Raw genomic sequence first — 26,882 nt, forward strand, 5'->3', positions numbered from 1 at the left:
AGGACACAAAAATATTATAAATTTATAAGAGTAGAAATATGTTTTTAAACCCTTACCTTGTGCCTTAGAATCAATAACTGTGTATGGGTTTCAAAGCAGAGAAGTGGTAAGGACTAAGGAATGGGGATTAAGTGACTTGCCCAGGGTCACACAGCTGGGAAGTGTCTGAGGCCAGAGTTGAACCTAGGGCCTCCCATCTTTAGGCCTGGTTCTCACTCCACTGAGCTACACAACTGCCCCCAGAAAAGTAGAAATATTAAAAGAATCCTTTTCAGACCATAAAAGAATAAAATTTTTATGTGAAAAAGGACTATGGAAACAAAAGGTAAAATGTAATTGGAGACTAAATAACAATCTTAAAGGAGTGGGTTAAAGAGCAAATCAGAAACAGTATAAATTTCATTAAAAAGAATGATAATAATGATACAGCATACCAAAATCTAGGGGGTGCAAAAAAAGAAATCATTAAAGAAAAATTTATATATCTAAATCTTAAATTAATAAAATAGAGAAGGAAAATAGTAATGAATTTGGGATGTAATTTTTAAAAACTTAGAAAAAGGACAAATTAAAAATCCCCAACTAGATACCAAATTAGAAATCCTAAAAATTGAAAGTGAGATTAATAAAACTGAATATAAGAAAATGATTAAATTAATAACATATTTTACATCTTTTCATGAATTTTTGATACCTTTAGTTACTTATTAGCAGTTCATTTAATGAAAAAAACACAAAATTGGTAAACCACTGATTTGTATGATAAAAAAGGGAGAAGAAAACCAAGTAACTAACATTAAAGAGGGAAAAGATATGGATGGAGAATGGGAAGCTCCCCAAATTGCAAACCCAAAATGTGAATCAGCCCCTGATTGTTGGGATGTAATTGGGATTAACAATCCCAATTACAAGGGCAAATGGAAAGCACCTATGATTGACAATCCTAAATACCAAGGAATCTGGAAACCAAGGAAGACTCCAAACCCAGGTTTCTTTGAAGATCTAGAGCCTTTCAAAATGACTCCTTTCAGTGCTGTGGGTCTGGAGCTGTGGTCCATGACATCAAATATCTTCTTTGACAACTTCATTATTTGTGCAGGCTGAGCAGTTGCAGATGATTGGGTCAATTATGGGTGGGGTCTGAAGAAAGCTGCTGATGAGACTGAAGAGCCTGGTGTAATGGGACAAATGCTTGAAGCAGCTTAAGAATGTCCATGGCTTTGGGTGGTTTATATTCTCGCTGTGGCCTTGCCATTGTTCCTTGCAGTCCTCTTCTGCTGTTCTGGAAACAAACAACCTAAAGCTGCAGAGCATAAGAAGACAGATGATCCTCAACTAGATGTGAAGGAAGAGGAGAAAGAAAAGGAGAATGAGAAGGAAAAGGAGAAGAAAGATGAAGAAGAAGAGACTGAAGAGAATTTTGAAGAGAAGCAAAAAAAAAAGTTATGCTGAAGAGGATGCAGGTACTGTAAGAGGATGAAGATAAAAAACCTAAAGCAGAGGAAGATGAAGTTTTGAACAGATCACCCAGAAACAGAAATCTATGAAAAGATTGAAAGAATTTAAGAACTTGATCTGTGATTCCCTTTCCCCCCTACCCCTGGATGTGATCCTAGGAAGAGGACCTGGGATACACCTTATATGTTGAAATCCAGAAAAACCTCAAGACTTCACTATCAACAGATTCCAGTCAAACACTATCTACTGAAATTTTAAGCATCTAGCAGTAATTAATTGCAATTGTGATATAAAGAACACCATTCCTGTAGAAAGAAAGAACTTGATGTATGGGCTATGGATTCTGGATGTAACATGAAGCAACTGACCTGGTGGCTTTTTTTGTTTATTGTTTTTGGTTTAAAATGCTAGAATATTGCCAATCTTCATGAAACTTGGCTTAATTTAATGTATTAATCTATCCATGGAAAAATAACAGCAAAGTTTAGAAATTCTAAGTGATGAATTGCAGTTTTTATAACATATTTTTTATAAACTTCAATATTCAAAATTCCAAAACAACAAAAAAAGGAGATATAAGTAAATTAAAGAACAAGTACTATATTTCCTATTAGATTTATGGATTGGAGAGGAATGTAACAGTTCACAGAAGTTTGAGACTATTGTGAAATGTAAAATGGATAATTTTGAGTACATTAAATAGAAAAAAATTAATGCATGTTTCCAAGATTAGAAGCAAATCAGAAGAGTGGGGAAAATACTTATAGACAAACTCTCGTAGAGGTTTCATATTGAAAATATGTAGGTAACTGTCAAATCTATAATAATGACATCCATTCACCAACTGAAAAATGGACAAAATATATGAACAATTTTTAGATTAAAAAAATCAAAGACATATATAGATACATGAAAAATGCTCTAAATAATTACTGATTAGAAAAAGGAAAAATATTCTGAATTATCATCTCAATCTATCACACTAAAATGACAAAATGACAAAATGACAAATGTTGGAGGCGATGCAGAAAAATGGGAAAAGATACACTGTTAGTTGTACTGTGACCTGAACCAACCATTTTGGAGAGCAATTTGAATCTATATCTAAAAGATATTAAGCTGAATATTACCTGCTATTTCTGGGTATCTTTCTCAAGGAGATTGGGAAAAAAGAAAAAAAATCCATATGTTCAAAAATTTTATGAAAAATATCATTGCAGTAATAAAAATTGGAAATTGAGATAATAAATTAGGGCATGGGTGAACGATATTGTGGTATATGATTGTGATGGAATTTTATGGCATAAAAAATGAATAGAAGACTAATTTAAGTAATACATTTGGGAAAAAAAAACTACATGGCATAATGAAAAGTGAAATGAGTTTAACCAAGAGAACATTATCCACAGCCAGAGAATTAATACATAAAGATTAAATTTTGAATTTTACCTCTAAGTTGTGAATTGAAAAGGAAAAATATGAAAGATATTTAATTTCTATGGGCATATTGTTCTCCCAGAGAGTACCATCTATTATGTGGAAAGTTTGGGAAGGGGATGGGACACGTGAATGAAATTTATTATGCAAATATGAAAAAAGTAAGTGATTTTTTTAAATTGCAACACTCTAATGGGGTGGGGGTTTTATACCTTTTAGGTCAGATTTTAGGATATTATTATGAGTTTAAAAACTACAGTTTCTGAATATTGGTTGATCTGGAAAAGAGGATAAAAGGAAGAAATTATATCGACATGGAGAAATAAGTGAAACATAGTGGGGGAAAAGAAGATATTGGATAGACTAATATATGAAAATTACAATATAAATGCACTTTGACATGGAGCTTAAGATACTTCATTAGGGAAATAAAAAGGAGATACCAATCAAAAATTAGTATTCAGATCACTTCTTATTGAGACAATGCCCTTCCTCTTCAATATTCAAACACTTGGAAGCATTTTGATCTTACCAATGTGAACCTTCTCTGAAGCTGCAAAAATCATAATACTGCCATGCTTGTGCATTTTTGTGATGGACATATGTATCTTCCCATAAGTTGCTACAATGAGCCCTTTTAACATGCCAGATTTTTTTCTCATTTAGTTTTCTGCCTTTACTTACCTCTGTGTCACTTTTTTTTAATCTTTATCCTTCCCAGCCACACCCTTCTCTTTCTCTATCTCTTCTCCTTATAGTTTTTCTTTCTCTCTGACCATTGCATTTTGATGCCCTTTGCTTCAATTCTTCTTTATAGGTTATTTATGGATTGTTTGTTCATAAAAAGCATATACATTTTCCACTTCTCTCTGAGTGATATTAATTTTTAATAATTTAGTCTAGTGTGACCAGAAAATCAATCATTAAAAGCTTAATCACTGCTTGGAGTGTGATTGTTATAATTAAGGAAAAAATTTGTAACAGTATAATTTATAGTAAGAATTTAGTCTCAGCAAAAGTCTATGTATATAATCAGATTAAGAATACAGTTCCAAGATAATACCTGAATTACACCTTAAAGTGTGTATATTGTTATAATAATTTTAAGTGTGTTATATTAATCATACATGAGCTAATATGTTAATCATAACTATGTCAATCCATTCAAGTGAGCTCAGACAGGAAGCAGGGAGTTGCCTAAAGGATATGGAGCTTTGAATATAGCTCTGGAAATCTTGTACCAGAACCCACAATTCTGGATATTGCTTTGGAAACTCCAGCTCTGGATGTTGCTCCAAAACCCTGAGAGCTCCTCAAAGCTCCTCAATAGTGCAGAAATAGTTTCTGAGACCTCTTGGAGACATTGTACAGGGATATTTGGGTACAGACAGGAAATTATAAAAGCATGTGTGATTTGCAGATCTTTACCCAGAAGGGTCTTCTAGTATCTTATTTTTACACTAGTTTTCCATTGCTCTTAGTCAAGAAAATTATTATTGTTAGCAATAATAAAGATTATTCTTTGTTTTGGGAAATATTTGAGTTATTAATATACATTTGTAATGTCACAAATGACATCCAATTGATTCTCCTATTTAATCTTGGGCCTAATTTTCTGTTTTTAATATAAATTCAAGAAATTTATCTGTTTTATATATTAAAATATGTTTCTTGAGGGTAGATATTATTTTGATATTTTATCACAATATCTGGGATACAGTGAGTGCTAATGAATCTTTATTGATTCAGCTTAAATTAATAAGCATTTGTTAAGTTAGTACTCTGTATTAAACACTAAGGGCTGGAGATACAATGAAAGACAAAAATATTCCCTTCCCTCAAGAATAGTGTTCTATTATTGGAGATACCATGTAATCCTCTAAAAAATTATTGATTATTTGATTGAATGCATAATATTTCCCATTAAACAAAGGTATCATTGCACAATATGCATTAATTCTGTTGTATATCATGTTATATAAGTACATGAATAAAGGGACTTAGTACTAACACTCATTTATGACAACGGGCTCAGATTTCCATGCAGGTTTTAAATTAATTTAATGAGAGTAGTCATCTGATGAAATTATAACCTGATACATTTGCAAAATCCTTATTGAGTCTTAACTGCCCCTCTCCAGTGATTATATTCCATCTCTCCCTACTTTAATAGTTATAAGTCAAAAGGATCACCAAAGGACAAATAAAAATTCTTTTATAAGAATTAAATAAGAAGCCTTCTAAAGAGTAGAAAATCAAAAAGGGGTGGGCCTTCTCCTATGTCTTTCTCTGAAGAATAATAAAAATTGAATACATTCTTCTATAAGCCCATCATGAAAAGTTTAATGAGTGATCTTTATATTATACACATATAATATATAGGTACATTATTAGGTGCATATTTGGAGACAAGCATCATGGTGATTTTAATTTTCTCTTACTGGATGAAGACAACCAAGTTGGAAAGAATAAATAATAATTTTGCCAATAAACCATTTTGTATGCAATGGGCTTGAGATATAATACAATATCTGCATTAGGAAATAACCACTTCAAATAAATCAAAAAAAGGGGAAAATGTTCACTACAGACTGCTTTTATGAGAAAATTTCAAGAATTAAAGATAATAATGAGATAAATTGAGCATGTTTTTTAATCAATAAAAAGTGAATACATGGACTATTTTTTCAAATAAAACTTTAATCTCAAGAATGGGGCCACTTGACAGTAAGTTGTCTTTTCATATTGCTGTACCTTGTAAATCACTATACAAAATAAATATTATTTGTAACCCAAGTATATTTACATGATAAGTTTAACTCAAAGGTCTATAATACCTTTTTATTAGTGGCAATGCTAGGAAGAGATGAAAAATATAAATTCAACAAGAGTAACCAATAAAAGTGATTGAGGGCCTCAGGAAATAATGTTAAAATATCTAACAAAACATATTTTGAGGAAGATAATGCACTTTACTAGGCTGCAGATTTCTCCTATACAACATGAGTAGATTGGATTGAATGAATTCTAAAGAACTTTTACTCAATGAAAAGTTTCTAGTGGTTAGAAAATTAGTGAATTTGATAAAGCTATTAAAGTGCTGCTATATATTTTGATTATCTTTCTTTCCATTTGTATAGTAAGTTAATGAAAACATTTCACCCCAACTTGGATTCATAGACATTGTTTTGCCTTGATTTAACTTACAGTTTGAGGACTCAAATGTAGACTTTTATCTGCATTCCCTCATATTGTGACTTGAAGAATAATCAAGATTTTAGAAATCTATTTTACTTTGTCTAGTAAATTTGATCAGAGATAATAGAGTTCATTTTTATTTTCAGCTGGATTGTCAGTATTTCAGAGCATTACAGAAGGTATTTGAAAAATCACATTTTACAATATATTTAAATACATTTTCTGACTCAATATTCCTATTTTTAACAATGCATTTTGGGTAGAAGGCTAAGTTTGATGTTCTAATTTATTTCTTAAAGTTTCTAGGGCACCAGTGGATTCACCAAAACTTTATAAACTTCAAATAACAGAGAGGAAATCATATCAAATTTTCACAGAAGTTCAATTTGTTTATGTGTGCATATATACAAATTTTAAATTCATTGCAATAGCATGTTTTTGAACCTAAAAAAGGTATTTTTTTGTACTTGGGTTAAAGTAATTGCAAAGTTTATTTGAAGTTAGATAAAACATTTCATGGATTTAGCTTCACAAATTAAAAAATAATCTTGAAGTCATCATAGAAAAATTATACATTTGGATTGGGAAAACTTTCTTAGTGATGCTTTCTAAAAAAACAATATTTCTTCTTTAGTTTTTTTTTTCTTTTCTCTTTGTGTTAAAATGAATTTTCATATATAGATAATGGAAGCATAAATATTCCTTTTATAAAATATAAAAAAGTGAAATGCCATCTTTTTACTAAATGATTGGCTTTTCAAACTATGGGAGGAAAACTTAGGTACCTTTGGATACTGTTTGACAGGAATCAGTACTCGTTCTGACAGTTTTATGTTTTTGTTGCTGATGACATCAAGATATTTCTTTTCTTCATCATCCTTTTTCCCTTCAGAACCCTGAAACTTTTCAATTTCTGAAAATGAAACAAAGAAAAAACAATGAAAGAGTTAATATTATTAGAACACATATGTTTATATTCACCTTCCCCAATTCAATTTAATAAACATTTAGTAAGGGCCTAATGTGTCCATATGGAAGAAAGACTAGGGAAAGATGTTATAAGTATACATATTACTATATTTTCTGTTTCTTACCTATAATGGGAATAATTTCAATGGCTGAATCAACCTCATACTACGTCAAAAGGGATGTCTCCTTTAGACTAGAAAGTCATAAGACAATAACTTCAAGAGTATTTTCTATCAAATAAGAGATTCAATTACAATATCTTTCTTCAGAAAGAAAAAATTCAATAAATTCTTCGAATATTGAAAATTTTCAAACTTATACAACTATTCACTTAAATGTTACAGATACAAGCAAGGGTTTTAAAATAAATATAATTTTATTTTAAAAATTCAAATAAAAAAGAAAATTTCTTCATTCATTCACCTAATAATAATTTATTTGGAGATTTTTTTATGTGCTATGCTCATCGTTAAATGGAAAACAAGGAGTGATAACTATGTGATTACTCATCTCTATGAGCTTACAGTCTAGAAGCATAGATTAAGATAGGTCCAGAAACACAAGTTTAATGATTAATAATTAAATATATTTTATACAGTTGCTTAGAAAAAAGTCATAAACCCTATAGGGAATATGTATAGATAAAACAAAACCATTATTTGTTCAGAGATGTTACAGGATATTCTAGGAATTTTAATATGGCTAATAATGGCATCTCTTTTCTAGGGTGGAAGTATTAATAAATAACACATCAGAAATTTTAAAAATTATTAGTTAATAATGGTAGTCTCTCGGTGACTGAGAATGACTATTTTATTAGTTAGTTAATACAGAAATATGAAATATCCTGGCAAAAATAATCAACAACAAGCAATTAACACTGTCTCCTTTATCTCTTAAAGTTATATTCAGATCATTAGTTTCATTCTCAAAATTAGCATTGGTCAAACATACTGCATGCCATTCAACATGACAAAATTAATTTTGCAATATCAGATTACTTAAAAATATGTTCTAAGACATTTTTATGAAGTTGATTTTACTCATTTGCCTTATTTGTTTCTAGTAAAGAAAAACTTTTTCCATAATACTTTATTTTTCTTTTTGTGTATGGACATCAATGTTCATTTCATAGTCTTTCCTAACTTTTATACTAATGTGACTATTTCTAAAAGATACTATAAACACATGACTAAAATATAGAGACATTGTTTCAAGTAGGGCAGAGTATTAACAGCATTGGAGGGTTGTAGGGTAGTAGTAGAATGTTAAACCAGGAGAGAGGATGACCTCTGTTCAAATCTAATGTCTCCTATTTGCCATCTGGGTAATTCTGGTCAAGTCCTTTAAAATCTCTGTACATCTTTTCCCACATTTATAAAAGGTGAATGAATAATAATACTAGTAATTTCTCAAAGAGTGATTGTGAGCTCAAACAAAATAGCTATAAAGTAATTGGAATAGCCCAACACACTAGGTTAGTAACAACTAATATGAGGAAAATACTTGTTTTTTTTTTTCTCACCAGTAAGTAGTAAATCCTTCTTACTAGGCAAGAAATTCTATAAAAAGGTGTTGATTTAGCTAATGTAATATTTATAAATATGGAGTAAAACACAATATATTAAATCTGTTACTCATTTGGAGTGCAGAATTGTCAGAAAAAAACTAATAATACATTAAACTATCAATATAGACATGGAAGGGACATTAATGGTCATTTAGTTAATCTATTTCAATTAAATTAAGTTCAATCACTGTATTACATTTCTACATTAATTAGGGAAAAATAAATATCCTATTTGATAGTTTCTATCTGTTAGGGACAAGAGGCATATTAACAGATAAGTACATTTAAAATATGCAAAATACTATCAAAGAAAGAGTAAACACAATAATTGGCAAAATTAAAGGGAAACTTTAGAAGATATCACTTGAGATGAGGCCACTAGATGGTCTAGTGGATGGGAGAGCTGGGCCTGAAGTGAGGAAGATCAGTTTAAATTTGACCTCAGACTCCATCTGTGAGACCTTGAGCTAGTCATTTAATCTTTTTGCCTAGGAAGCAGCTAGATGCTTCAGTAGATAGACTACTGGGTCTGGAATCAAGACAAACTGAGTTTAAATCCAGCCTCAGACATTTACTAGCTACATGACTCTGGGCAAGGAAATCTGTGAATGAAATCACAAACCACTCCAGGGTTCTGTCAAGAAAACCCAATGGATAATATGGTAAGTGGATTCATGAAGAGTGAAATATTTCTGAACAATACCTTGAGATAAGGCATGGAGGGAGCTGGAATTCAAAGAAAAATGCAATGATAAAGGAGAAAACACTAGGCATGGGCAATAGTACATGACATGACATGGAAATGGAATTTCTTAGAAAAATAGGGCACCAGAATGTTTATGTGCATGCGTGTATACATGTGTGTGCATGTGTGTGTTGGGCGTGATGTTTAGTACAACCGGAAAACTTGGCTAGAAACATGCTTTTACATGTTTTAAATAATAGAGGAACTTTTGATCATAGATTTATTAGGAAGGCAATGAAACTTCTGGAGTACGGGATCAAGATGGTCAGATTTTTTTCTTTAGGGATATCATTTTGGGAACTATGTTGAGGATACCTGTGTGGGACAAAAGGGTGTGGACACATTGAGTGTAGAAAGATTGTTAGGAAATTACAATGCAATAGTGTAGGTGAGAAGTGATGCTTTCTTGGGACTCATGATGAAAAAGCCTATCCTCTGCCCAAGAAGGAAATGATGAAGTCTAAGTGCAGATTGAAGCATATCATTTTTCACTTTATTTATTCTATGAATTTTTCTCTAGTGTAAGCAATATATCTTGTTTCACAATATAACAACCATTGAACTATGTACCACATTATAACATATACGTACAAATATATATGTATACATATACATGTGTATATACATATATATACATATATATATACATATAACCTACATTATATTATTTGCCTCTAGGGAATGTTGGAGACATGGAAGGATGAGAGAGAATGAATATGGATTGCAAAATATCAGAAAATTATTATTAATTATTATTTAAATTATTATTAATTATGATTATTAAAAATCACATCAAATATCATCTGGAAAAATTGAAAAATTTTTAAATGTAAAAAATAATTCTTTCCTAAATTAAGATGGTTGAATGGAGAGAAGGGATGAATGTAAGTTATATTACTAAGATAAAAGCAAGAAGATTTAGTCACAAATTGGGAATTGATTATGAATAAATTTGAGGATTATTCTGTGGTTATAAAATTGGGGGTCTTGAAGAATGATAACTTTCTCCCCCTACTCTAGTTCTATATTTGGATGAATATTATTTTAAACAGTTACTTTGGATTTCACACTCTTGACTTTTTTCTTTCCCTTTCACTTGAGATTATATGCTTAAAGAATTGTCAACCAAAATGATTATAAATAATAATTATTATAATAATGGTGATGATACAGTATTTCATAAAATTATAACATTAAATCTTTTCCCTGATAAGTGGGTATTTTATTATCCTCCTTTTATGAATGAAGAAACTGAAGAAGAAAGCACTTAAACTGATTTTTCTTCAGGTCACAAAGCTAATAAATGGCTAAGCCTGGTTTTTAACTGAGGTCTTCCCAGCCTCAAATTCACTATTCAATCCATTGCATCACCTCATTGTATGGCTCTAAGGAGTGGTACTTTACTGGCTCTAGTTGTTGGTACTTTTCTACCTCCTTCAGAAAGACATCTTATATTCTTGCTTCATATCTAATCATAACATTAAAGTGACTATAACACACATCCCATATATGTTGACTGATAGATTTTACCAATCTTGCATTAATGTTCCAGTGATGCATTAGAAGGTGGGATACATGCCTCTTGGAAATAATATTTCCATCAACCCAAAAGTATGAGAAACAGTAACAGCTTCTGAGGAACAGAAGCTAAAATGTTTTGTAATGGATTGATTTTAGAAGCTAGAATAGAGTATTTATGAGAGAAGTCAATAGTTGTATTAAAGAATACTGCTGATTTATCTGAATTTAAATTGGATTTTGAATAAATAAACATACCCATAGGCCTGACCAATTAAATAAAAAGATGAACATAACATTCTCTTGGATCAAAAATTTAGAGCCAGGAGGGAGCTTAGTGGTCATCTAGTCTCATCCAATTATGTTATGACAGAACAACCTGAAATCCAGCTATTCACATCAAATCTTCAACTGTGCAATATGAAGTTATTTAAATTCTCACTGAACAAGTTGCTGCTATTAGGATACAATTTTAGGTATTGATTTAATGTCTCAATATTGACGAAGTACAATGGACAGAATTGAGTGAAATTGAAAAAATAGGTTCAAATAGATATTGGGTATCAAAAGTGGTTTGTAAGGACTTTGAATATGCTTTTTTTCCCTCAGCCAGGTTGTCCTATTTCACATTATTGTCACTTATTATTTCTTTACATGTCTAACATGTCTGTTTCTGAAGGGGTTTTTTTTGTTGACTTTAGTAGAAGGGTGGCACCAAAATTTTATGTGGATCACCTTTTATACTTTAAAAATATTTTAAGTGTGAGCTTCAAATTCATGAGTTTTCTTAGAGATATGGATAAATTAAGCAGGTATTTATGGTTTGTACTACGAACATATTCAGTAATTTCACATGTGTGTGCATATATATATGAATATATATATATATTTCAATAAAGGTTCTATGATCACTGACTGTAAGGATTCCCCAACCCTGTAGCAAAGGTTTGCTCCCCAACACTTCCAACCCAATAGGAAAAGAAAGCTCGAATTGTTCTTCATATTTTCACTAATTTAAGTTTCTTTTTAACCATATTCTCTGAAAATGGACATTTCTTTTTCTTTTTTTCCTATTTGAAATATATTTATTTACTTCATTAAATGTTTCCCAATTATATGTAAAATTTTAAAATTTTTAAAATTTTGAGTTTCACATTTTCTTCCTCCTTGCCACCTTCCTCAAAAAGGCAAGCAATTTGTTATTGATTATACATTTGAACTCATGCAAAATATTTTTCAGTATTATCCATGTTGCATTATCTTTGGAATTGGACAGAATTTTTCATCATGGGTCCTTTGGATTTGCCTTGGATCAATGTCTTGAACAAAATAGCTAAAGCTTTCCCAGTTTATCATCCTTATAATATTTCTGTTATTGTGTAAAATTTTCTTCTGGTTCTTCTCACTTTATTGCATTATTTTTGTAAGTTTTGTTTATTTTTTAATGAGAAATGGGGAATTCTTAAGGAAAAATAATATTCTATCATAGTCATATATAATAACTTGTTCTGCTATCCCCCAATTGAGAGACATCCCCTTAAACTTCCAATTCTTTGTTACCACACAAAGAACTGTTATCAATTTTTTAATGAATAGTTCCTTTTTTCCATTTTCTTTGATCACCCTGGGACACAGAACTAATATTGGTATTGCCATGTCAACATGTATGCACAGTTTTGTAGTTCTTTGGGCATAGTTCCACATTTTTCTTCATAACAATTAGACACGAATTGTTTTCAAGGACACTGCTATTCCTATGTTGATGCCATAGAATCACCATGCTTAACAGAGTAGATTTTAAGACCTTGGGAATGTGATTGCTTGATATATGATATTTCCCTACAAGTTCATAAAATACAATAGTGCATAAAGGAAAAAACAAAGAGTAATGCATGCATGTAAACAAATTCCCTAAAATCACTTTGCTCTCCTATGAATACATCTCACCTGGCTCATGTGCTCTCTATTTTTTTCTGTCCCAATGAATTCTCTAAAGTGTTAAGGACAATTTAGGACACCATATCATAAATAATATGGACTGGGTGGGAGGCACTTTATCTATAACTCCCACAATGTGAAAGGGATACTGGTGTGTGTAAGTATGTATGTGTGTATATATATGCATATATGTATATGTATGTATATGTAAAATATAAAATTAAATTGTTAGATGAAAAATTCAAAAAATAATTAAGTATGTAGTAGTAAGTTTGTTGAGGTGGGTCCAGAACATGTGGGAGAATAAAAAAATTCCTCAGGCAAATAATTGCATTTAAATTATATCTCGAAGGAAAGAAAAACTGCGTAAGGCATAGGTAAGGATTGAGTACTTGCCAGGCATAGGAAATAGTACAACAGTATGGATGGAGATGTTAGATGGAATACTGTTTGTGAGGAACAGAGAGAAAAACAATTTGGTTGAATCAGAATGTATGGGGAAAGGAGTAAAGTTCAGTGAGGGGAGGATTTAGGGGGATAGATTATGAGTTCAGTTTTTGACCTGTTGAGTTTCACATATCTCTAAGATATATACACATCCAATAAGCAGCTGGTGATATGGAACTCCACCTCAGGAGAGAGAAAGGGGCTGGTTATATAAATTTAGGACTTCTATGTATAGGGATGATAATTACATTACTAGGAAGTGATGAATTTATGGAGAGAAAATTAGAAGAGAATCTAGAACAAAAACATGGAAACAATCCATAAATGGGGTTATAAGGATAATTAACCTACAAAGGGATACCGAGAAGGAGCTAGAAATACATAGCAGATGAATTAGAAGAGAGAAGAGATCACTAAATGTCTAATTCAACAGATAGGTTGAGAAGGATTAGGACTGAGAAAAGATCATTGGATTTCAAATTAAGAGCTCATAAAAAAAAAAGCTCATTGATAATATGAAGAGAATAGTTTCATTTTAGTGGTGACTATATAGGAGGCCAGATTGCTAATTGAGGACCAGTAAAAAAAGTAATGAAGTGAATGTAGAAAGTTTTGGGATTTTTTGTTTTGTTTTGTTTTGTTTTGAGGGAGATTAGCTGAGAAAAAGAGCAGAGATATAGGTCAAGAACTGGAAAGGATAGTAAGGTGCAGTGAAAGATTGTGTTTTTTTTTTTTAATTTTTTGAGGATTGTGTGACTCGTGCATGTTTAAAGGCAGTAGAGAACGAATTAATCAATAAAGATAAAGATTTAAGACAAGAGGTTATTTGAGAATCCAGAGATAATAGGACATGTGATTGAGTACATATGTAGAAAGATTAACCTTGGCAAAGAGAAAGTCTGCCTCATTGTTTTGAGAGTGGATTAAAGGAGAAGAAAGTGGGAGATAATTTTAAGGTTTGTTTTTAATCAATGAAATTGTAGAAGATAGAAATATTTAATAGTTTTATTTCTTCTCAAAAAAGAGGCATGTTTCCTTAGCTTAAAAAAGATATATAGATGAAAAACAGGAAGAGTAAAGGGGAGAGAAAAATTTTGGAATAACTTCTGAATCGGTAAGCTATGGAAAGAAACAAGGAGTAAAAAATTAATTGCCTTGCTTAACTGAGAGAATAATTGAAGTCACAGAATATGAATTTGTAATCAAATCAGTGTTTTTAAGAATTTCTCTACCTTGATTTAACCTAGTGCTATGGTTTGGCTAGATAAAGAGTAGTTACAGGCCCAGAGGAAAAGTTGCTGACCACTCCCAAAAAGGAATATTAGATATTTTTTACCCATCAGATTCTTGGCCTTCCATTTTTAATTTTTTACATTAGTATCATAGTGTGATGAAAATTGGAATGAGTCCTAGATTCAGATTCAAGGAATTCTGCCTTGAATCTTGACTTACCTTCTCTCTTACCTAAAGGGCCTCAAATAAATAACTTGAACTTCCCTATTCTCTGAGGACCTTTTCAGATCAAATATGAAGATTCATTAACTCAAGATTTAGAGTTTGAAGGTACTTTCTGGTTCAATTCCTCATATTGATCCCACACAAGACATTTTTGAATTCGCAATTTTGATAAACACCTCTATCCTTCCTGTAATTCGGGGTGGTCTTGTGAAGCACTAAGCTCCATGATTTTATTACTGTTCTCTCCCATTGAGAAAAGTAAATCTAGTCCCATTTGGTAAGGATTATGGAAACAATGAAATAGCTCAAGAACCTTGTGGGAAGAGAAATTCACCCAATTAATAACCATTTGTTAGGTACCTACTATGTACCAGACACTGGAGTAAGTGTCAGGGATGAAAAAAGAGGCAAGAGACAGTTCCTGACTTCAATGAGCTTACAATATAATAGAAGAAAGAATCTGCAAATAATTATACGTAATGCAAGTTATAGAATACAGAAGAAATAGAAATTTATTAAAATAGAGAAATATGTATAATTAAAAGGAGTTAGGAATTGCTTCCTGTAGAAGGTGAGATTTTAGCCGAGACTTAAAAGAAGCCAGGGAGGATAGTAGACAGAATAGATGAAGGATCGTATCCAAGGCATGGGAGATAGCCATAGAAAATGCCCAAAATAGAGAGGTGGAGTATGTTGTTCATGAAAGAGCAAGGAGGCCAGTGTCACTGAACCAAAAAACATGTATCAGGGAATCATGTATAAGATGACTGGAGAGACTAGAAGGGCTAAGTTCTGAAAAATTTTGAATGCCAAATGGAATTTTCTGTTTGCTCCTGGAGGCAATAGGAAGCTACTGGAATTTATTGAGTGTGGAATTTAACTTTAAAGGGAATATTGAGAGGTAGAATGGTGTAATGGACAGAGAAGAGGTCTGAAAATCTAGACGACCTGGGTTTAAAATCTACTTTTGTCCCATATATATGATATGCCCCTATGCCTCATGAAATATGCTTCAGACTAGTTGAAGATCTTCTTTGATAGACAGAGTTTTCTCATTGAGTTGTATATGCTAAGAAAAAGCTACAGGTCTAAATTGCAAAAGATAAGGTGGGGCATGGATATGGATAGTAAGGCTATAATTTTGAAGTATATATATGAGAGGGATATCTTCAAATGATAAAAACTATCTAAAATACTTTGTATACATTTAAGGTCTACATAACTGACTCCGGCAATGATGATAATGATATACTTAACCAAAGATACAAAGGTGGAAATACATGTATATTCTAGAAAAAGTATTATTTTAAAATAATAACATGATAGACAATAAGGCATTTTGGTCTTATTTGACTTGCAAAAACAGTACTACACTAATAATTATTATTCAATCTATAATGATATCATACTATAGAATACATAAATAGTGGAATGAATGTCAGCTTTGGAGTAAGAAAGAGCTGAATTAAATATTACCTCTGTCTTATACTAGCTAAGTGAACCTAGATAAATTACTTTACCTCTAAGAAATCCCAGTTAATTCTTTAACTAAATAAGATATATTGGCACCAGAGGAGGACATTTAGACACCTGAAGTTTCCCATATGAATGAATCCACAGGTCTAAGAAATGGGAGTTCAACATCACTGGTGATTTTATCTTTAGTCATTTACTTCTCACTGTTATTTCAGATTACTTTTCTCAAAATGGGGATCTGACTTGCTATACTTCAATTTAAAATAAAACAAAATGGAATGAAGTTTTAGACAAAACTTTAGACAAAATGGAATGAAGTTCATTTTCTTTTACAAGATATTAACAATTCTACCTAATGATAATTTTATATTTGACACTAATCAATTCTGTCATCTTTATATCACCACTAAAAATCCATCAATACTAAATCCTTAGCAATTGCTGATGGTTTACTCTTCCTTATATTCAATGATCCCGAAAATAGGGCTCAATTCCTTACTTGAATTTTTGTGCCCATGAAAACATATGTTTTTGCTTGTGGAAGATATTGTAATAAAGAAGAGTTAGAAATGTCTAAAATATTCTAGATTTACTATTTACATTGCTTGTACCTTGTCACCCTGTCAAAGAAGGGAATTGCCTGTAACAGATTTTGCTCTAAAATTTTTTTTCACCTTTGATATTTTTAGGTTTATGAAATATTAGGATGGATTCCAGTAACTCTGTAGGCATCATATTTAAGCTGAGCAAAAAGTCCTTTTCAAATGTTCCCCTTCTTTAATTTTACTTAAGATATATGTATTATTTTTGTCTTTTTCCCTAAACTCATAGAGTTGCTTAGCCTCAAATGATTTTTTCACATGAGAAATGAATCTGTGACTACATTTACTTATTTCATAAGCATGCTGGGACAGATGGCAAGAGCTATCTGATTTGAATATCTGATTTCAAGAAATCTTAGTCAAATTTTTCTTCATGTTCTAATCTGACTTCCCCCTCCCCCAAGATTATGGGAGCACCTTCTGTTCTTTTAATCAGACATTGACTTGGTTAAAAAAGAAAACTCAGCTGGGAGGAGTAAATACTTCATGCTTCCACTATTATCTACTATTCCTTTCTACTCAGATATTTTTAAAGTACATATTAAAAACTCATGACTATAAGGGGGACAATGGGAAATTTTTAAAAAAGACAAATTTCTGACCATGAGGATCTTATATTCTACTCTACTTTTTGGGTCAAGAAAAGTCTACAAATGGATAACTTATCTATACAAAAGAATGTATTATGAAGTGCTAGAAATAAATGACAAAATAATATTAAAAGTTTGAAAGATTATTTTTAGAATTTTTACAATCCACAAAAATTTGCCTTTTCACATTCACACTCTAATACTTTTTTTCCCTTTTTAAAAAATTTTTCCCTTTTAAACATTATTTTATTTGGTCATTTTCAAACATTATTCATTGGAGACAAAGATCATTTTCTTTTCTTCCCCTGTGCCACGACCCCTCCCATAGCTGACGTGCAATTCTACTGGGTATCACATGTGTCCTTGATTTGAAACCATTTCCATGTTGTTGGTATTTGCATTAGGGTGTTCATTTAGAGTGTCCTCAATCATATCCCCTCAACCCCTGTAGTCAAGCAGTTGCTTTTCCTCAGTGTTTTTACTCCCACAGTTTGTCCTCTGCCTGTGGATAGTGTTTTTTCTCCTAGATCCCTGCAGATTGTTCAGGGGCATTACATTGATACTAATGGAGAAGTCCATTACGTTTGATTGTACCACAGTGTATCAGTCTCTGGGTACAATGTTTTCCTGGTTCTGCTCCTTTCGCTCTGCATCACTTCCTGAAGGTTGTTCCAGACTCCATGGAATTCCTCCACTTTATTATTCCTTTGAGTACAATAGTATTCCATCACCATCGTATACCTCAATTTGTTCAGCCATTCCCCAATTGAAGGGAATCCCCTCATTTTCGAATTTTTGGCCACCACAAAGAGTGTAGCTATGAATATCTTTGTACAAGTCTTTTTCCTTATTATCTCTTTGGGGTACAAACCCAGTAGTGCTATGGCTGGATCAAAGGCAGTCTTTTATCACCCTTTGAGCATAGTTCCAAATTGCCCTCCAGAATGGTTGGATCACTTCACAACTTCAACAGCAATGCATTAATGTCTGGACTTTTCCACATCCCCTCCAGCATTCATTACTTTCCTTTGATGTCATGTTAGCCAATCTGCTAGGTGTGAGGTGATCCCTCAATTATTTTGATTTGCATCCCTCTGATTATAAGAGATTGAGAACACTTTTTCATGTGCTTATTAATAGTTTTGATTTCTTTATCTGAAAACTGCCTATTCATGTCCCTTGCCCATTTATCAATTGTGAAATGGCTTGATTTTTTTTGTACAATTGATTGACCTCTTTATAAATTTGAGTTATTAGACCTTTGTCAGAAGCTTTTTGTTATGAAGATTTCCCCTCAATTTGTTGTTTCCCTTCTGATTTTAGTTACATTGATTTTGTTTGTACAAAAAATTTTTAATTTGATGTAGTCAAAATTATTTATTTTACATTTGTGACTCTTTCTAAGTCTTGCTTAGTTTTAAAATCTTTCCCTTCCCACTGGTCTGATATGTATACTATTCTGTGTTTGCCTAATTTACTCATAGTTTCCTTCTTTATCTTCAAGTCATTCACCCATTCTAAATTTATCTTGGTGTAGGGTGTGAGGTGTTGATCCAAACCTAATCTCTCCCACACTGTCTTCCAATTTTCCCAGCAGTTTTTATCAAATAGTGGATTTTTTGTCCCAAAAGCTGGGTCACACTATAATCCTTGCTCCAACTTGTGGACTAAAGGAAAAAAAAATAAATCGACACATATGAATGCAGTTTATCTTTGCCAGTTTAATTATCTTTTTATTGTTTTTTATCTGTCTTTTTTTTTCCTTAAGTTTTATGTTTGAATTTTAAAGTTTCTGCACAGCCCTTGTCTTTATATTAGGAATGCTTGGAAGTCTACTTTATTTTTTTTTTCATTCAAGGTCCATTTTCTCCCAGTAGCATTATATAGTATTTGTTTTTTCTGGGTAAGATATTCTTCTCTGTAAACCCATTTCCTTCACATTACAGAATATCATATTCCAAGGTCTCCTTTGGCTGCTAAATCATTGCGGCTAAGTCATGGTGGCTGCTAAATAATGTGTAACACTGACTTTGACTCTATAGAATTTTTTTTTATCTCTAGCTATTCTGAACATTTTCCCCTTTGGTCGAGAAGCTCTGGATTTTGGCTCTTGTTCTCATGGGAGGTTTTACTTTTAAATTTCTTTGAGTACATTACTGGTAGATTCATATTCCCTTTTTAAGTTTGCTGGTATATTTTCTTCAAATTTCTTGAAACAGGATGTCTAGGTTCATTTTATGTTTATGCCATTTGAATTTTCTAATTATTTTTAAATTTATTCTTCAGAATGTTTTTCAGTACTGTTTTTTGTTATGAAATAGGTTAAACTTTCTTCTATTTTTCAGGCTTTTGACTTTATTTTAAGATTTTTGTTGTCTCATGAGTTTGTTTTTTTTTTGCTTTTTTGAGCTACCAATGTTATCCTATTAAAAATGCTCCCTCCATGGATCTATTCCCTTATCAACCTACCCTGGATCTGTGACCCACAGTTGGGTAATAAGTGTCAAAGATGATAGTTGGGTCCTAGCTTATTTCTTCACTAGGGATATAGAGTGACCTGGTATGGGTGTAAGACCTCCACTTTTCATGTGCTGCTATCTTGAATGACTTCCCAAAGTGTCATAGGCATCTTTATGCAAACCTCAGCCCAACTTCTTTTCTGGATATTTTCATCAAGATTAACATAGTACATTGTCTAGATGTTTTGAGTTTCATATATAGAAGCTCAACTTAATTGCTACCCTCTACTCAGACTTCTTAGTTCTGCTCATTCTTTATCAAACCTTAAAGAAAAAAAGAACTTTGGTTGGTTTGATCATGGCAATGTGGGGTCTCTAGTTCAGTCTTTCTTTAAGGGATTTAAGTAGGGACCAAAGAGAAATGGAATATAAAAACAGATATATATGTATATTGTGACCAGATTTATTTAAATACCAATTTATTATGAATTATAAGATGCTTTCATAAAAGATAATGAGTGTTTTTGTGTATGTGTTTATGTGTGAATCCAAATACCTTTGTTGTATATTAAATTATTCTCTCCAATGGCTTCCCCCAGCGTCACCTATATGTGTCACTATGGCTTAAGGACAAAGCAATCCTAGAGTTACAGTTTAACTAGATTTTAACAAAATTTTAATAAATTTTCTCTTGCTATTCTTATGAAAAAAAACATGGAAAGATGTAAGTCAGACAATAACAAAGTAATTTTGAAAATAGGTAGAATTATTAGATTTAAGGGATATTTATTAATGGTATAATATTTTGATAGGACATCTGCAATATAAATTGTAGTTTTATTTATTTTCTTTATATTTATTTTGTATATACTTATCAATGCTGTTTTCATATTTGATATAAGATCCTCAAGAATAAGAATTACTTCTTTCTATATATTTGTACATTATAAAGTATCTGGAATATATTAGGAAATTAATGAATGCTTGCTGACTAAGTGTCCCAGGGATCTGAGCTTAGCAATGGGACATTTATTTTTTTCCAATTAAATGGAAAATTACAAAGAAAATATGCCTCTCTTTATGAACATGACATGAAAATATAAGAGAGTAGGTAATACAATGAATTTCAGTGTCAAGATCTAAAATATCTGGAAAAACTAGAATATTGGACTAAATAAGATTCAATTGGTATGGATAAACTTTATGTTTTAATTTTTTAATGTTTTTAAAGTGGAGGATGAAAGAATTATGAGTAAACAAGTTATTTATTTGTGGGGACATTTGAGAAATCTAGTGAATTTCGAGTAACCATGTTTAAGAAATGATAAATATGCACATTTATTTTGCATAGGTCAGTCCCTACTTAAGGTTGTTGAGGTAGAACAATAAAACAAGTACAAGCAGATTCAATATAAAACAGCTGATACTCTTAAGACACTGGAATGAAGTACTGGAAATTGATGTTGTAAAAAGTATAACTATAAAGGCACCAGTTAAAAATGTAATTATTCTTAAAATGTGACAAGACCCTTCATTTATTAGCAGATAAAAATTATCTGGATGATCCTCCCAGTTCCAGATGACTGTGGTTCTTACAATGAACAATAATACTGCTGAGAAATTCATTAGCATACTTTTAGTAAAAGAATATTCAATGGTAGATCAAGAAATTCATGTGATTGAGTAGGTTTTAGTGTCAAGGATGTTGGCAAAAGAGTAGATTTAGACACTAATGTATTTAGGAAGGCTATTTATAGTTAGATGATTCTGTTAGTTTGTGGTTCCACATCTTGGGGAAAAAAAGCAGTAGTTTCTCTTGCCTATATACATTAGATTTAGTAGTGATAATTACAGTTAGGTCCTATCATAGCAAACACTCAATATGAGTCAACAGTTGAATATGGCATCCAAAATAAATATAAAGGATATTGGATTGCATTAATAATAGATGGCATTTACATAGCATTTTAATGTTTTCAAAGAGCTTAACAAATATCAACTCACTTTATCTTCACAATAATTCCTAAAGGATGGTGTTATTGCTATCCACATTTTATATTTCAGGAAACTGAGGTAGAGAGAAGAGGTTAAGTGACTTTACAGGATAAAACAGCTAGTGTGTGAGACCAAATTTGAATTCAGGCCTTTCTAACTCCAAGACAAGTGCTCTATTCATTAAGTAAAAGGAAGTCTTTGCTTTCAACTAACTCACAGCCCATTGGAGGAGACAACATACAAACAATGGAGTTCAAAACATGTTACTGGATAAATGATCAAAAATTAATAAAAGGAAAGTAGTAGGATTAAGGGAAATTCAGAAGAACTTCCTGTAGAATGTGGGATATTAGAAGGAATTTAAAAGGTAGAGAAGAGAAAAGAGATCATTCTAGACAGAGGAGATAGGCAACACAGTAGTCTTCTCTAAATGCATTCAAGTAAAGATTATATGTCTGGCTACTTGATTAGAATTTTATAGAATAGGTCCTTCTTAAGGTCCTCCTTAAGTCTAAAACTTAGACTCAAGTCCTTTCCAACTCTAAGATTCCATCATTCTGGACTTCATATATTTCATTATTTATGGAAAGGATGATGTGTTCTTGAGTGATCTACATTTGCAAATATAAATGAAGAATTTTCCTTATAACTTTTTTAACAATTTTATTTCAATTCTAATTTTGAATTTTCAACATTAATCATTTTTTATCTCAATAGGATACTTAAAAATGAATATAAAAAATTTCCAAAATTAATGTATCCATTAGTTTCTAGTAAAAAATCTGAAACCTTAGTAGAGTATACTATTGAAGTCACATTCTTAATTTACTCAATATATTCTTTAAATTTTACTTACTTGACTCATGAAGGGACATTTTGTACCCTAGATGAATAGAATTGACATCACAGTCAGTCATGTAATTCTACTCAGCTATTTCTTTTGCCTACAGAATCCATTGATTCTACCAATTTCTAACAAGCTATTAAAAAAGAAAAACATTAAAATCAATCCTAAAACAAATTAAAACAGATAAGAAGGATTAATAAATAATACTGTTTCTATATAAGTCTGCCAAAGAATCAAACAATATATTGTGGGTTTGCTCAGATTAACACCTAGCAAAATATTGGAGCAAATATTTGGATTTATATTTATATGTAGAAAATTCACACATTTTTATAAGCAAACATTCACACACACAAATACATATATACACATTTAGCTTTGTTTGAAAGAGATATATTTCATCTCCAAATAAATTTTCCATTCAGTTAAGATCACTTAAAATTTTATTGGGGCAATTCTTTTTAAATAAATAAACACTTATTTCATTCTTCAATAGAATGTACTATCTACAATAACTTTTCTTATATTATATTGACTTTGAATTATATCATCTATTCCCAATGATTCTAATTCAAACATATATACACATACCTCAATGTATATATATATATATATCTGTATCCATATCTATATTACATATATACATACATGGATACATATGCATATGTGTGTATATGTATGCATCTTAATATAGAAAGGGTATTCGTAAAAATAATTAATGGCAAATTACTCTTAATTGATTGGTACATGCCCTTATTAACTGTGTCCTTGCAATTGCTCTTTCTATTTCATATCTAACCTTACAGACTTTGGAAATCAATAAGATAATAATGTATATTTTAAGCATATGGATCTTAGGATATATCTTTGGTTTGATTCACAGTTTAGACACTTCATAGTTGAGAGATCCTGGGCAAGTTGCTTAATCAGTTTGAATGCATTTCCTTATTTGCAAAGCTAGGTGGTGTAATGGATAGATTACTGGACCTAGAGTCAGGAAGATTTATCTTAGAAGTTCAAATCCATCTTCAGACACATACTAACTGTGGGACACTGGATGAGTCATGCAATCCTATTTATCTTATTTGTTTGTTTTTATCTATAAAACTAGTAGAGAAAAATGGCCAGTCACTCGAGTATCTTTGCTGAGAAGTCCCCAAATGGGGTCAAGAAGAATCAGTCATAACTTAAAAACAACTGAATGACAACAAAAAAGTAAAAACCATAAGCTTATTACCTACCTTAATGGGTTATTGTAAAGAGGACACTTTGTAAATGCATAAAGTAATTGGTATTGTATCAATTAATTTAAAAGAAGAATAACAATGAAGTACTTATATGGTCAACTCTTGGAAAGAGAACTCCTTGATGTAGAATTTTCCAAAACAAAAACAGAATGATAACTTGTATACAACTTCATTTCATGGACAGTTGTCTGAGACACTGTAAAATGATCTGACATACCCAGGGATACATAGTTATTATGTGCCAGAAACAGGACTTCAATCCAGCTTTTCATAATTCCATGGTAATCACTCCATTACCACTTGTTTGATAAATGCTTAAATGTATGTTTTACTGGGTGAAGCCTTTCCTAAAATATTTTAACATCTCTTTTGGCTGCTTTCATCTCTCCTTTGCTGACTTCTCGGTTCTTATTTGCCTTCTAGAGACAGCAAAGTCTTTCTCTCAGACTTCACATTACCTCACACTTGCCCACAACTGAGGTTGCCAGACCCAGGGATGGACTATAAATTACTCAATCCATATAGGATTGTGGGAGAAGCTTCTTCATGGGTGGATTTTGCTATTTGCCATGATTTCTATTTTTAACTGCATTCGTTTTCTATAATAATATGAATATATTTTTCATTGATTTTTAAGAATTAGGAAGTTTGTGCATTCTTGGGGAATGGTTGATACATAATAATGAGCAGGGTGATCTTCATCAAACTATACAACAGCTCTTAGCCTTACTTTCCAAATTTGTAGAATGAAAATTTTGAACTAGATGTTTTTGAAAGGTCCCTACCAGTAAGAAAAGTCTGTAAAACCTTTTTAAAATATTCAAGGGCAAACTTTTAAAAATATATATACATACTTAATTTCTAGTTCTAGAAGAAACTCCAAATAGTCAAAATGATTCATTTAATTACCAAGCAGCCTTTGGATATAAATTTCCTAAAATGCAATATAAGAAAAATGAATGTTTATGTGCAAGCTATAATTTCAGAACACATTAAAAGGAGGAACACTTGGCATTAGTCTTGGAAGGAAAAGACTTATTTGTCAATAAAATGTAAATGACCTTTAAAGTTTACAACACGGAAGGATGCCCTCTATTCAGTTCTTTGCAAACTTGTGCTCATTGAAAATGAAAATCCAATAAAAATCTGCAGAAAACTCTAAATTTTATTTACTAAACTTCATAAAAGGTAATCTTTAACTCTATTATAAATGATACTCAATTGTCTTTCTACTAGAAATCCTTATTATAGATGGTGTAAAACCAGTTAACATGGAGACAATGCATACAAGAGTAAAGGTGTGTAAATTATGTGACTATATATTTCCATGTGATTATATATTACCATATATTTCCAATTATGAAATAATGCAAGTAATATGGCATAAAGGAGGCTGTTAGAAATGCTTGATAGGTAACATATATGGGGCTTTCATGTGTAAGAATAAAAATGATAATCAGTACATAGAGTTAATCCTTCATTACAAAGTCAGGAAATATGTAGAAAGTTCCTATGGATATTTGGTGGATTTATGAGTAGATATGAACAGGAATCACACAAGAAAAGAAAATATGCTTGGCTTGTAACATGTATAATTAGAGGTGTTCCTCATTTTGAAAAGATTATAGTTCAAAGTTAAATAACTTCTTAAATTAGGAGAGATTTGTATTTTTGAAGACACTACAGAATATTAAAATGTAATAGAGAATACCAGTGAAATTTCAAATACAGGATATCTCAAAAATCTTATTACTGTTTTAAGTTTTAATAAGTTTTAAACTACATTAAGACTTTTATGAAGATTGAATCAGATGGTAATGGTTTTTATAACATTTAAAGAATCAATAGCTCTTACAATTCATCTAGTACAACTAATTCATTTAAATCATTAAAAAACTGAGTCCCAGAAAGGTAAAATAATTTGCTCAAAGTTATACAGCTAAAAAGTAAAGAACTGTCATTTGAACACAGGCCTATAAATTCCAAGTCAAGTGTCTAAGTCTTTCACTAGTCTTTCTCATATGGCAATTCACATTTTACTATAGTTTCAAATATCCCTAAATAAGTTTATATTAGAGAGATTTAAGAATTTTTATCTCTAGTACTCTTTCAAAAATTATTCAATTGAGTTATCAAAAGGATTTTTGAAATTTTGTAATAACAAATATGTAACATATAAAAGTTATCCAAGAGGATTAGAATGTTAATATATTTGAAGAAGGTTCAAACATTTTTGGCTTTAGAAAAATGAAAATAAATCATGACATTGAAGTCTTGTTAGATAATAATAACTGTTTTTAAAAATTATTTCTATTTCACATGCTTGTGTTTTACAAGTTACCCATTCATATTACTTGTTAATATTTGACATATAAATCTTCAATAATCCTAAATCTCACAAAAATTATATTGTCTTGAATGGAAATCATGCCTAAAACAAAACCAACATATAGATACTTCTTATATAAGTAACTGAGGAAAATAATATAACTTCTTGTCTAAGTAATGCCAATGAAAATACCACTACCAAGTATAAATGACATGTAATATACAGAACTGAGAATCTGGAGACATAAGATAAGGTTTCAAAGCAGATTACTCTACTTTTCAAAGCTTTAGGTTCTTTAAGTATAAAATAAATTCAGTTTAATATTTGATTTCTAAACTTGATGAAATTACTAAACTTTCTTATATTTTAATTTTTTTTGTTCACCATTGCATTTTTTAAACATGTAACACCTATCAAGGATTGTACCTAATAAACTCTACAGACAGGTTAAAAATTTATGATCAAGAAATCAGTCAAAAAGTACTTGCTAAGTGTCCAAAATTTATAAGACATAATACTAGGATATAATGATATAAAACAAAATTGAAGATTCTTACCCTTGCAGAGCTTATATTTTTCACAGGTAAAACATATATGAG

The 26,882-nt window shown here is 31.1% G+C and overlaps 1 protein-coding gene across 1 annotated transcript in view; it reads right to left on the reverse strand.

The window, feature by feature from the left end:
- Positions 1-26,882, reverse strand: part of KHDRBS2 (KH RNA binding domain containing, signal transduction associated 2) — an 811,868-nt gene that overhangs the window by 638,375 nt on the left and 146,611 nt on the right. Inside the window, exon 2 of the mRNA XM_001364943.4 lies at positions 6,879-7,006. Within this exon, the coding sequence (XP_001364980.1) occupies positions 6,879-7,006 (128 nt within the window). The remainder of the gene's footprint in view (positions 1-6,878; positions 7,007-26,882) is intronic.

The sequence above is a fragment of the Monodelphis domestica genome, chromosome 2 (genome assembly GCF_027887165.1).
Source record: "Monodelphis domestica isolate mMonDom1 chromosome 2, mMonDom1.pri, whole genome shotgun sequence".
NCBI classification, from domain to species: domain Eukaryota; kingdom Metazoa; phylum Chordata; class Mammalia; order Didelphimorphia; family Didelphidae; genus Monodelphis; species Monodelphis domestica.